This window comes from Gadus macrocephalus, chromosome 9 (genome assembly GCF_031168955.1).
Source record: "Gadus macrocephalus chromosome 9, ASM3116895v1".
Lineage (NCBI taxonomy): Eukaryota > Metazoa > Chordata > Actinopteri > Gadiformes > Gadidae > Gadus > Gadus macrocephalus.
Window position 1 is genome coordinate 21040818 of NC_082390.1, and position 14081 is coordinate 21054898.

Below are 14081 nucleotides of genomic sequence, written 5' to 3' on the forward strand. Positions count from 1 at the left end.
GCAGCGAAGCTCGGGCGTTTGGCCAGCATAGGGAGGAAGGATATCCACGCAGAAGGACTTCCGGGATTGCACCTTGTTGTGTTTCTGCGAGACATGGCTGGGGAAAAGTCACCTGCCGAGGCTGTGACACTGGACGGATATACGGTCTTCAGGGGGGACCGGAGCGCTAGGGATAGCGGTAAAACCCCGGGAGGTGGAACGGTCATCTACGTCAAACAATCCTGGTGCACGGACTGCAGGATTATTTCCAAATCCTGTTCGGAAAACGTGGAATATTTGACGCTCACTTCAGCAGCCATACCATCATTTCCCCTGCAGTTCTCTGCTACTGCTACACTTGCATCGCCAGCAAACTGAACCTCCAGACCGAATAGTGGCCAAGTGTATCTTCTAAAAGGAAAGTCAGATAACCTGATTTGTCTGATTTCCATTTGTTAGCAAAAAAAAGTAATAAAACTAACCGCACTGATGTAGTATAGAATTGTACTTTACCTAAACTATTTAAATTTAAATTTGTCCTTATCTCAATTTTTAAAACTTTATATATTTTTTTATTATTACTATTTATTGTGCCCCCCCCCCCCTCTCTCTCTCTCTCTCTCTCTCTCTTTGTATTAATTCTGTACTCGACTTGGGAAGCCCTTCACAAGAATTCCAATGTGTATGAACTGTCTGATTTATGCACAAATGGCGAATAAAAACCTTTGAACCTTTTGATTTGAACCTTTTTGAACCTCTCTTAACCTCTCTCTCTACCCTTAACTTCTCTTGACCTCTCAACCTCTCTCTCTACCCATAACCTCTCCTAACCTCTCTGTTGTCCTCAGGATCATCTTCCCCATGGCGGTGGCGGTGCTGCCCCTGGAGTCTGTGCTCAGCCTGTCTGTGTTCGGGCTGCTCAACCAGAACGCAACCAGCTCCCCAGACTCCAACAGGCAGAGGAAAGGCCCTGAGCTGCTGGGCAAAGTGTCCATGGCTCTGTTCGACTTCCACAGGTAAGGAGAAGTACCCGGGCTTTGGGCTTTTATGTGGGTTGACTCCCCCGCGAGTCGGCCCCCACACACCCCAATGTGTCAACCCCCCGCGCACGTCGACACGCACGTCTCAACCATAACATATTCTTTAACGTTGTAGGCTTTATGCTACTCCAGTTTAGATTGTTCTCACTTGTAAGTTACCTTGGACTATAGTGTGTGTGTGTGTGTGTGTGTGTGTGTGTGTGTGTGTGTGTGTGTGTGTGTGTGTGTGTGTGTGTGTGTGTGTGTGTGTGTGTGTGTGTGTGTGTGTGTGTGTGTGTGTGTGTGTGCGTGCGTGCGTGCGTGCGTGCGTGCGTTCGTTCTATGCAGGGTGCTCGTCCAAGGGAGACATCTCTTGTGTCTCTGGTCGTCCCCTCTGGGGCCGGCTGCAGCGGCCGTGGGGGGGCGGAGGAGGAACCCTGCTGAGAGGATCGTACTGCAGGTCAGCTCCACTCACCCTGTCATAGCGCTTAGAACACACCTCTGCCTGTCGTGGAGCTCATCACTAACCTCACCCTGTCATAGCGCTCATCACTAACCTCACCCTGTCATAGCGCTCATCACTAACCACACCCTGTCATAGCGCTCATCACTAACCTCACCCTGTCATAGCGCTCATCACTAACCACACCCTGTCATAGCGCTCATCACTAACCTCACCCTGTCATAGCGCTCATCACTAACCACACCCTGTCATAGCGCTCATCACTAACCTCACCCTGTCATAGCGCTCATCACTAACCTCACCCCGTCATCACTAACCTCACCCTGTCATCACTAACCTCACCCTGTCATAGCGCTTAGAACACACCTCTGCCTGTCATAGCGCTCATCACTAACCTCACCCTGTCATAGCGCTCATCACTAACCTCACCCTGTCATCACTAATCTCATCCTGTCATCACCTACCTCACCCTGTTATAGCGTTGTCATTCATTCACCTGTTCTTCCTTCAGAACCCCATTTAGAGGCTCTGCTCTCCAGTCAGAATCCCAGTGAGAGGCTCTGTTCTCCAGTCAGAACCCCAGTGAGAGGCTCTGTTCTCCAGTCAGAACCCCAGTGAGAGGCTCTGTTCTCCAGTCAGAACCCCAGTGAGAGGCTCTGTTCTCCAGTCAGCTGCCAGTCAAACACCCTAACCAGGTCTCTCCGGCCCTTACTTGGTGTGTGTGTGTGTGTGTGTGTGTGTGTGTGTGTGTGTGTGTGTGTGTGTGTGTGTGTGTGTGTGTGTGTGTGTGTGTGTGTGTGTGTGTGTGTGTGTGTGTGTGTGTGCGTGCAGGTGGACTTCCCCAGCCCCTCAGCAGAGGTCCTCTATGTCGGGCCCCCTGCGGCCCCAAGCCCAGAGCACGACGCCCTGGAGGAACTGGACCCGGACCTCCGGCGCAAGCTGGAGAAGATCTGCAGCCGGGCCTCCACCTTCGGGTAGGACCATGCAACCCATTGGGACGCTTTGTTTTATTTGGAATACTTATACTGCTGATAAAATGCAAGTTATTCACAATATTGTTAATACTGGAAGTTTAGTCTTGAAGTTTAAGATATCTCCACACGATTGTATAATAGGATGTAATAAACTAAAGTGGTGAACCAGGCCTTCCCCCCGCCTCCCCAGACATTCTCCTCGATGGGCGTCTTATCATTGACTTTGTGTGTGTTCGTTTGTGTTGTGAACGCACCTTACACAACATTACGCTCATACACAACGGCGGTGCCTAAGAATACTGCCACTTTGGCCAGGCCTTGCTCGAAAAAGAGGTCATTTGCTCTCAAGCAATTCCTGCCTGGTAAAATAAAGGTTAAAGGAGACATTTTATGGTGTTTTCCCAACAAGTAGAATACATGTTTTTGAAGCTGTTTGCTGGAAATAGCTTTTAGGAAAAAAAATCTTGCCTACCGCTATTCCCCTCTGTTTCAGTCCCTTTCTGGTGTCTGTAGCTTTAATGCAAATTACCTGCTGCCCATTGACCAATGAGATTTCAGAGTGAACCACAGCATGGAGGAGAAGTGATTGTTGCCGTTTGCGGACTCCCGGAGCTCTAGATCTATATTATATAATAATAATAATAATAATATATGATGTATAGGTATTTATATAATATATCTAATATCACCGCCAAAGGCTATGTGCGCCTCCGATGATATTATGAATCATAAAGACTGTGTCCGACTTCTCTGGTACTTCCACAACAAGTAAAGACTCGTAGTTGGGGTTATCTCGGCCATGGTTGAGAAGAATTGGGGGAAAGGAACTTTATGTCCCCTTTAATAAATTAAACAGAATGATCACAAAGTGGCCATTGGTCGTAACCATGGGGTTACCACACCCCCCTGTCCCTAGAACTTGAATACTGTTCAATGACCTCACCCACTAATAATAGTGATACTACATTCCTATAGGCGGCCTTGTATACTTGCTTTAAGACCTGAAAACTTAGCCTTTAGAAACGACTGAATTACAATTAGGTCATTTAGCAGACGCCGACTGACCACGCCTCACTGAAACCAGTAGCCTATAGGAACGACTGACCACGCCTCACTGAAACCAGTACCCTATAGAAACGACTGACCACGCCTCACTGAAACCAGTACCCTATAGAAACGACTGACCACGCCTCACTGAAACCAGTAGCCTATAGGAACGACTGACCACGCCTCACATAAACCAGTAGCCTATAGAAACGACTGACCCCGCCTCACTGAAACCAGTAGCCTATAGAAACGACTGACCACGCCTCACTGAATCTAGTAGCCTATAGAAACGACTGACCACGCCTCACTGAATCCAGTACCCTATAGAAACGACTGACCATGCCTCACTGAATCCAGTAGCCTCAAACCCAGTGTCTCTACGGATGTTCTCTGGGTCTTCCCATTCTATTCATGAAGCCCCTCTGTCTCCCCCTGTCCGTCTTCTGTCCACCAGGCTGAAGAGGGCCGACTACCAGCTGCTCTGGGACCAGAGGCTGTACTGCAGGCGGGACCACCCCAGCAGCCTCCCGAAGGTGCTGGCCGGGGCCCCCAGCTGGGACTGGGCCAGTCTGGCTCACATCCATTCCCTGCTGCACCTTTGGGCCCCACTGACCCCCGTCACAGCGCTGGAGCTGCTCGACGCTAAGTACTGCGCTCACTAACTAGGATTAGACTGGGGACATGGGGGCCGATATGATGGCGTTTAGTGAATTTAACAAATGAGTAGTGAGAGGCATCTTAAGATGTGTGTGTTTGTGTGTGAGAGTCATCTAAAGGTGTTTGTGTGTGAGTGTCATCTAAAGGTTTGTGTTTGTCTGTGAGAAAGTCATCTTAAAGGTTGGGTATGGAATTCGCTTTTTTGGCCATTTTTGCAAAATTACTTGAAATCCTTATCATAACCCACTTACAGCCACTGAGTTAGAAGTACTGACATGAACATTAAACAAGTCAATCATCTGTGGAACGGGCAGGGCTCGAAAAACTCCAGCCAATGATTTCCATTGCCACCGAGTTGCATTGGACAGTAAGTACGTCAATCAAACGGTCGTACTGCACTCCCCCTCCCCCGCGCCCCGCGCGCGACCCCTTCGTGCACGTACTCAAACCTCGTGACCCAGAGCAAGCTTCTGTTTGTTGTTATCCTGCGGTAGCTACTGGAGCTAGCTAACTAGCAAATGACTCGCTCTCGCGCATCTGTGTTCGCTCGTGCATGATTGCGCGTCCATGTACTTGGAATGGGTGGAGTCAGAGTCAGCGTTGAAGGAGAGGGGGTAGGACCATTTGAGTTGTGTATTTTCAAAATCTGCTGGCATTTCGCAAATCCCATACCCAACCTTTAAGATTGTGTGTTTGAGTCATCTTAATATTTTTCTGTTTGTGCGTGAGAGTGTCATCTTAAGATGTGTGTTTGTGTGTGAAAGTGTCATCTTAAGATGTTTGTTTGTGTCTAAGTGTCATTTTAAGATGTTTGTTTGTGCGTGAGAGTGTAATCTTAAGATGTTTGTGCGTGAGAGTGTAATCTTAAGATTTGTGTGTTGTGTGTGAGTGTCATCTTAAGGTTTTTGTGTGCGAGTGTCATCTTAAGATGTATGTTTGTGTGTGAGTCATCTTAAGTTGTGTGTTTGTTTGTGAGAGAGTCATCTTAAAGGGGACTTATTATACCACCAGGTGTGAGTGTGATTAGCCTTACAAGCCGTTTCGAAAATCTGCCTAATATGACATCACTAGTGGGTGAGTCGGGTACAGTGCCAAAGGAGTGGCAAACCGGGGTGGTGGTTCCCCTGTTCAAAAAGGGGGACCAGAGAGTGTGTGCCAATTACCGGGGTATCACACTTCTCAGCCTCCCTGGTAAAGTCTACTCCAAGGTGCTGGAAAGGAGGGTTCGGCCGATCGTCGAACCTCAGATTGAAGAGGAACAATGCGGTTTTCGCCCCGGACGTGGAACTACGGACCAGCTCTTCACTCTCGCAAGGATCCTGGAGGGGGCCTGGGAGTATGCCCATCCGGTCTACATGTGTTTTGTGGATCTGGAGAAGGCGTATGACCGGGTCCCCCGGGAGAAACTGTGGGAGGTGCTGCGGGAGTATGGGGTAAGGGGGTCTATCCTCAGGGCCATCCAATCTTTGTACTCCCAAAGCGAGAGCTGTGTTCGTGTTCTCGGCAGCCAGTCAGTTTCGTTCTCAGTGGGTGCTGGTCTCCGCCAGGGCTGCGCCTTGTCACCAATCCTGTTTGTGATATACATGGACAGGATATCGAGGCGTAGTCATGGTGGGGAGGGGTTGCAGTTTGGTGGTCTGAGGATCTCGTCACTGCTTTTTGCAGATGATGTGGTCCTCATTGGATCATCGGCCTGTGACCTTCAGCACTCACTTGATCGGCTGGCGGCCGAGTGTGAATCGGCTGGGATGAGGATCAGCACTGCTAAATCTGAGGCCATGACTCTTAGCAGGAAACCGGTGGATTGCTTACTCCGGGTAGGAAATGAGTCCTTAGCCCAAGTGAAGGAGTTCAAGTACCTCGGGGTCTTGTTCGCGAGTGAGGGTACTATGGAGCGTGAGATTGGCCGGAGAATCGGAGCAGCGGGGGCGGTATTGCGTTCGCTTTACCGCACCGTTGTAACGAAAAGAGAGCTGAGCCGCAAGGCAAAGCTCTCGATCTACCGGTCGATCTTCGTTCCTATCCTCACCTATGGTCATGAGGGCTGGGTGATGACCGAAAGGACGAGATCGCGGGTACAAGCGGCCGAGATGAGTTTTCTCAGAAGGGTGGCTGGCGTCTCCCTTAGGGATAGGGTGAGAAGCTCAGCCATCCGTGAGGAACTCGGATTAGAGCCGCTGCTCCTTTACTTAGAAAGGAGTCAGCTGAGGTGGTTCGGGCATCTGGTAAGGATGCCCACTGGGCGCCTTCCTTGGGAGGTGTTTCAGGCACGTCCAGTGGGAAGGAGACCTCGGGGAAGACCCAGGACTAGGTGGAGAGATTATTTCTCAACACTGGCCTGGGAACGCCTCGGGATCCCCCCGTCAGAGCTGGTCAATGTGGCCCGGGAAAGGGAAGTCTGGGGTCCCCTGCTTGAGCTGCTCCCCCCGCGACCCGACCCCGGATAAGCGGATGACGATGAGGATGAGGATAGTGGGTGTGTCCACCTAGATCTGTGCTGGATAGATCTATCGACCAGCCTACCCAGTGGACTGAAGTAAACATTGCTCATCTATCCAGCACAGATCTAGGTGGACACACCCACTAGTGATGTCATATTAGGCCGATTTTCGAAACGGCTTGTAAGGCTAATCACACTCACACCTGGTGGTATAATAAGTCCCCTTTAAGGTGTGTGTGTGTGTGTGTGTGTGTGTGTGTATGTGTGTGTGAGTGTCATCTCAAGGTGTGTGTTATTGCGTATCAGGTTTGCAGACACTGAGGTGAGACGTGTTGCTGTGGGGTGGATAGAAGTGAGCACAGATGATGAGCTGGCTGACTACCTGCCTCAGTTAGTACAGGTAATGAATACAGGCACTCCCACTGGGATCCACCACTCTACCTCCCACTGGGATCCACCACTCTACCTCCCACTGGGATTCATCTCTCTACCTCCCACTGGGATTCATCTCTCTACCTCTCACTGGGATCATCCCTCTACCTCTCACTGGGATTCATCCCTCTACCTCTCACTGGGATTCATCCCCCTCTACCTCTCACTGGGATTCATCCCTCTCTACCTCTCACTGGGATTCATCTCTCTCTACCTCCCACTGGGATTCATCTCTCTCTACCTCCCACTGGGATTCATCTCTCTCTACCTCCCACTGGGATTCATCCCTCTCTACCTCTCTGCTCTTGCTGTGATTCATCACTCACTAACTCGCCACTCTCAAATATAAACGAAACCGTTAATTTCTATGAGGAATGTAGTTATTTATTTTAATAACCAGAATTAAGTACATTTTCACCTGCAGAAACTGTCAATTTAGCTCCACTCAGAGTCACTTAACTCTCAGAGGACCTGTACTTCCATGGCCCATGTTTGGCAGACTGATTCAATAAACGCTTTTCATCTAAAGCTACTTCACGTTGCTGGGATCAACCTCAGAATATTTTGCCTTGGAGCAGACCTTGTTCAGTCGGCTTTCTAGTCGCTCTTCCATTTAAATTCTCATTGTCTTGCTCTGTTTTCTCTCTCTGTCTCTATCGGTATGTCTCTCTGTTTAATGTCTCTCTCAATCTCTGTCCCTGTCTCTCTCCCCCGTTAGGCGCTGAAGTTTGAATGTCATCTAAAGAATGCGCTAGTCATGGCATTGCTGTCCAGAGCCCAAGGAAACATCAATATCGCCCACTATCTATACTGGTGGGTACTGAGAAGGGCACATGACACTAGATTTTGAGAAGGAGCAGAATTCCATATGTGGCAGAGTTTGGTAGGCATGGTAAAATGTAATTTGTATGCCTTAAAATCTAAATGAACACTAAACATGTTTCCAAATATACAGTAGCAAAATCCACCTTCAAAAGCCCCTTTAAGGCCCAGACTTTGCTGGAGGGAGGCCGTGGTTTAGATCGCCTACTTCAAACTAATCCATCCAGTTAGTCTTTTTAAATATAGACTTGAAATGGATGGAGATTCTTTTGCCATCTCAGACCCTGAACGCTGTCTCAGCCTCTCCTGTCTATGTTGTGGTAACCCGGTCCTCGGTTGGACCGGGTTCCACGGACAGAACTCGCTTGGCTTAGGGGTTTTGGCCATTTCAGGCGTTTATTCACAACCAACTTAACAAACCAACAATGACGGAGACTCGGTCTCTAGGGCCTCCGTGGGCCTCTAGGCTCTCTCGCTGCCACGAGCCCTTCCTTCCTGCACCCGAGCCGTGCTGTGCTGTGCTGTGCCTCCTTTTAAAATGGCCCCCGTGCTTTCGGCCAGGTGTCCCCCAATCACCCTGATTGGGGTGCCGAAAGGGCTGCTCTCCCTCGCCGGCTGGTGGGTGGGGGTGGTACACCCCGTCCTCCACGGTACCCCGGGCCCGTCCAGGCCGAGGACCACGTGGCGGGATGCCACAATGTGGACATTAGGGATGTGTCGGTCGAGACTGATTCGTTACAACGAACGAATCCCGAACGTGAAAGACAAGAACTGGTTCCCCAAAACAAGAAGAACTGGTTCTTTGATTCTTTTTTTTTTAACATAAACCAAACATATGGTCACGAAAATAAAATATACAAACGAACAGAGCTCCGTCACCCCGCGACTTATATTGATTGAGTCTACAACGTGCTCAAAGATTCAGCCAATGAGAGGTAGCAATGCTGTTGGAATGGTACCTGGGTAAACCAATGACAAGGCGGTACCGTCGAATATGCGCGCTTTCTCTGTCTGACGTATCTTGGGTCATACCATTCGACAATAGACTTGACCTCCATCTGTTTATTGGATAAACGCATTTCCCAATCCCAGGAGTCTTTGCTCCATTCTACGTCAATTTAAGAACAAACAAAGAAATTAAACTGCAGTTCGTATTTTTTATTTATGACCATGCAAGTTCTGTAATGCCTGAACAATGAAGAATTAAATATAAAATAAATTTATAAATGTAAAACCATGAATGAAATATAGAGAGTAAGCAAGTGGTATAAATACTGGTGGGACGTTCGATATACTATATAGCAGGCATCTCCAAACGGCGGACTGCGGTCTTAACGGTCCTATCCGGACCCATGACCAATTAAAAAAATTATTATTATTTTTTTTTTTTATTATTATTATTTTTTTTTAAGATGTAATCTGACGTAACAAACTAATCAAAACGACCGAATCAAATACACGAATCGTTATAGTGAACTGAACTGAAAGAACTAGTTCCCGGAAAATAATCATTTTGCCCATCCCTAGTGGACATCAGTCTCTTACCGTGAAGCCCTGTGTCTGCTGCCCCCTGCAGGCTGCTGAGGGACGCACTGGAGGACCAGGCCTGGAGCCGGCGCTACGAGCAGGTGCTGGGGGCCCTGATGTGTCTTTGTGGGGCAGGGCTGAGGGCCGAGCTCGACAGGCAGACCAGCCTGGTCAACCTGCTAGCAGGCGTGGCTGAGAGGGTCCGACAGGCGGGGGGCTCTGCGCGCCAGGTGAGTGCGGTGTGTGTACGTGTGTACCACGGTGCACACCATATGGTACAGCAGTGTTTCCCCCAGAACATGTCTGAGTCAAGGTGGTCAAGGAGCCTTATGGCATGACCGTTTTGTAACAGTATTACTGATGCATTATTAAGCTTTATTTTTTACACCTGATAAAAGTATGTTTTTTTTCCCTACGAGAGTTTTCTACTTTGTTAATGCATAATAATTTAAAAATATTTATTAATATATATATATTTTTTTAATATACATTGGTAGTCAAGGCGGGGCCCTATTGTTGTTAAGGCGGCCGCCTTAACAACACAGTACTGGGGGAAACACTGGGTACAGCCAAGCTATGCATCATAAAGTCAACAACAGTATGATTGGTTTTGTTCTTTGTATTTAAGCCATTCAATTATTACTACATGGAACAAGGAAAAATATAAATTAACAAATTCCACCGTCTAATAAAAGAGTTCTCAATTTAAAGAAGCAGTGCTTCAATAGCTCAAAGTACAGGATCTGTTTACCACACACTGTTAAACTATACCTTCAACAGAGGAGATGGTGGCGCCATCTGCTGCAAAAACAGCAGATGACACACAATAGAATCAGGGTGCATTCTGGGAGGTTGTTTATAGTAGGGGTACGGAGGATCAACTCCCAGCTCTAAGGTTCAATGTTCGATTCTCAATGTCTGCTGCTGAACTGAATGCACCCTCGAGCCTTTGTAAAAAATGTCTGTTAAATATAAAAAGGTACCATGTACAATCTACCATAAGGTCCACTTTGCATCTGAGGGGTGGTGGGAGGGTCTGAGGGTCTGAGGGGTGGTGGGAGGGTGTGAGGGGCGGTGGGAGGGTCTGAGGGGTGGTGGGAGGGTCTGAGGGGTGGTGGGAGGGTCTGAGGGGTGGTGGGAGGGTCTGAGGGGTGGTGGGAGGGTCTGAGGGGTGGTGGGAGGGTCTGAGGGGTGGTGGGAGGGTCTGAGGGTCTGAGGGGTGGTGGGAGGGTCTGAGGGGTGGTGGGAGGGTATGAGGGTCTGAGGGGTGGTGGGAGGGTCTGAGGGGTGGTGGGAGGGTATGAGGGTCTGAGGGGTGGTGGGAGGGTCTGAGGGTCTGGTGGGAGGGTCTGACAGGGTCTGGTGGGAGGGTCTGACAGGGTCTGGTGGGAGGGTCTGACAGGGTCTGGTGTGTGTGTAGGTTGCACTCCAGGAGGGACTGGAGAACGTCCAGACCTTCTTCCAGAGGAACAGCTGTCGTTTGCCCCTCAGCCCCAGCCTTGTGGCCAAGGAGCTCAACATCAAGGTACACACAGACACACACTCTGGTCTATACCCAACATGGAGTAAAGAGTGGAACCCGTTTGATTCAGTGTTTGTGTATGCATGCAGGCCTGCTCCTTCTTCAACTCCAACGCTGTTCCGTTGAAGTTGGCTCTGGTCAACGCAGACCCTCTGGGAGAAGAGATCAATGTCATGTATAAGGTAACGATGACCTCTTACCTCAGACAGTCAGGACGACCCCTGACCTTACACCGTATTGCTGACCTCAGATAGCGGGAATGACCCCTGATAGTCGGGTTAACCTGTGTGTCAGGTGGGAGAGGACCTGAGGCAGGACATGCTGGCCCTCCAGATGATTCGCATCATGGACCGCATCTGGCTGCAGGAGGGCCTGGACCTGCGCATGGTCAACTTCAAATGCATCTCTACTGGCAAAGACAAAGGTACCGCCCCCCAGACCAACCAGAGACCAGGCCGGCTTCTGTAGTTCAGACCCTCCTTTACGGCCGTCCGCCCAGTGGTGTTAGGAGTGTAACAGGTGCTGTAAGGACATACAAACTACTACTGTATGTCAGTGAGGCACCCATTGCAGTGATGCAGGGTACGATTCCTTTTTGGGGATATATGTAATTTATTTATTTTATCGTCTGCATTTAATTTGACTGAAAAAGTAGGCTACTATTAGCCTTGTATATTATAATATAGACTTGAGTTCATGATGGATTAATTTACCATAATTAATCCATCATGAACTCAACTGCTGCCGGTTTCTGGAGAGGGAGAGTTCTGTTCTGTCTGATTGTGCACGGTATTCACATCGCATAAAGAGACTGTTAAAATGGATTTTGGATGGTCATTTATGTAAGCTAAGCATAACACAGCAAATTACAGAAGACTTAGTCAATCCCCCAACCCAAATACATATTATAAAATTGTCCTTCCAGAAGTCCAGCAATGCTTATGTATCACAAATGTATCACCCCATTCTCCCAGTGTGTCACGCCTTTATCACCCCGTCCTCCCCATGTATCACTCCTTAATAATAATAATAATAATAATAATACATTTAATTTAGAGGCGCCTTTCAAGACACCCAAGGTCACCTTACAGAGCATATAGTCATCATTCAAAACTATGTAAAACAGACTAGGAATAAAAGGAAAACGGAGGTTAAACATGAAGAATAATAATAATTAATAACACTCAAAGACGCCTAAAGTGAAGTGGGGACCTCACTAACCCCCACCAATATGTAGCACCCACTTGGGTGATGCACGGCAGCCAATCGGTGCCAGAACGCTCACTACACACCAGCTTGAGGTGGAGAGTTAGGGATGAGGTGGAGAGTGAGGGAAAAGAACATATTTAAACACTATCGACCATATTTAAACACTGTCGATCACATTTAAACAATATCGACCACATGTAAACACTATCGACCACATTTAAACACTATCGACCACATGTAAACACTATCGCCCACATTTAAACACTATCACCCACATTTAAACACTATGGACCACACGTAAACCCTATCGACCACATTTAAACACTATCGCCCATTTGAACACTATCGCCCACATTTAAACACTATGGACCACATTTAAACACTATGGACCACATTTAAACACTATGGACCACATGTAAACCCTATCGACCACATGTAAACCCTATCGACCATATATAAACACTATCGACCACATTTAAACATGTAAACCCTATCGACCACAATTAAACACTATCGACCACAATTAAACACTATCGACCACATTTAAACATGTAAACCCTATCGACCACATTTAAACACTATCGACCACATTTAAACACTCTCGCCCACATTTACACACTATCGACCACATTTAAACACTATCGACCACATGTAAACACTAGCGACCATATTTAAACACTTAAGCCCCCCGTCCTCCCCATGTATCACTCCTTTAGCCCCCGTCCTCCCCATGTATCACTCCTTTAGCCCCTGTCCTCCCCATGTATCACTCCTTTAGCCCCCATCCTCCAAGTGGATGCCTGGTGTTTGATAAAGTGTACACAGAAGGTGAGGGGATCACATGATGAGAGTGTGTTCTCCCCTCAGGCATGGTGGAGCTGGTGCCGTCCTCAGACACCCTTAGGAAAATCCAGGTGGAGTATGGAGTCACCGGCTCCTTCAAGGACAAGCCCCTGGCTGAGTGGCTCCGCAAGTACAACCCTGCAGAGGACGAGTATGACAAGGTACATGGTACAGCCTACTGTAGCCTTCCACTGTCTAAACCATACTGTAGCCTTCCACTGTCTAAACCATACTGTAGCCTTCCACTGTTTAAGTCAGGGGTCGGCAACCTTTTCAACAGTGCCAGCTTGACATTTTCTCGTTAATGCAATGTTCCTTAAGCAACAATATATAAAAAATTAAGCTGAATTATGACACAGCGACCAAAAACATTTTCAGAAGACCTGGAATTGCACTATTTCCATATAGTCCACAATCATGCATTAACATTTTAAGGTTTTTTTGGTTGTTATATTTGCAACATGGGCTTACAAATTATAATTACATATGTCCCATCTTAAAACACCATTTTCAGAAACTCATTCAAAAACATATTTGCACTGTGAGAAATGTAAAAAACAAGAACATATGAGAATGTTGGAACCATCCACATCAATAACTTTAAGACATGTACAGCTTTGCAATACCATGTTAAGGCGATGCATACAGGCCACTTGCAACAATATTTTAAATATTTTCTTCACTATTACTCACAACATAGGTTTAAAAACTATTAATTGATCCCATTTCAGAACACTACTTTCTGTAACTACGGTAATTGAAATTGAAATATTTGCACTGGGAGGAAATGCCCAAACAGAATAAAGTGCAAAAAAAATCGGTAGTAATGATTATGCAGCCGCATAGTGCTGTCGATTTTATTAATAATAATAATAATACAATTTTATATATATATATATATATATATATATATATAATTTTTTTAAGTGTGCCAATGATTATGCTGCCCGGTGCCAGTGGTGGTGTCATGCCAAATTTGTACCGGCTGCCAAATTTGTACCGGGCGCGTCATCCATACGTAATCCATTCCAAACCTGCCTGGCAACAGATGATCGCATCGTCCGTTGCCTGGCAACGGACGATCGCGTCGAATGACGAGAAAGGTTCACGAACATTCGCGAACCTTCAAGCTCGTTCATTCGCACTT

General features: G+C 47.5%; 1 protein-coding gene across 3 annotated transcripts in view; it reads left to right on the forward strand.

The window, feature by feature from the left end:
- Positions 1 to 14081, forward strand: part of pik3c2a (phosphatidylinositol-4-phosphate 3-kinase, catalytic subunit type 2 alpha) — a 78332-nt gene that overhangs the window by 51442 nt on the left and 12809 nt on the right. For all 3 annotated transcript variants that reach the window (XM_060061377.1, XM_060061379.1, XM_060061378.1), the window contains exons 13-23: positions 828 to 995; positions 1347 to 1458; positions 2293 to 2435; positions 3937 to 4128; positions 6886 to 6979; positions 7730 to 7824; positions 9410 to 9590; positions 10781 to 10885; positions 10972 to 11064; positions 11177 to 11306; positions 12959 to 13095. In XM_060061377.1, the coding sequence (XP_059917360.1) occupies positions 828 to 995; positions 1347 to 1458; positions 2293 to 2435; positions 3937 to 4128; positions 6886 to 6979; positions 7730 to 7824; positions 9410 to 9590; positions 10781 to 10885; positions 10972 to 11064; positions 11177 to 11306; positions 12959 to 13095 (1450 nt within the window). The remainder of the gene's footprint in view (positions 1 to 827; positions 996 to 1346; positions 1459 to 2292; positions 2436 to 3936; positions 4129 to 6885; positions 6980 to 7729; positions 7825 to 9409; positions 9591 to 10780; positions 10886 to 10971; positions 11065 to 11176; positions 11307 to 12958; positions 13096 to 14081) is intronic.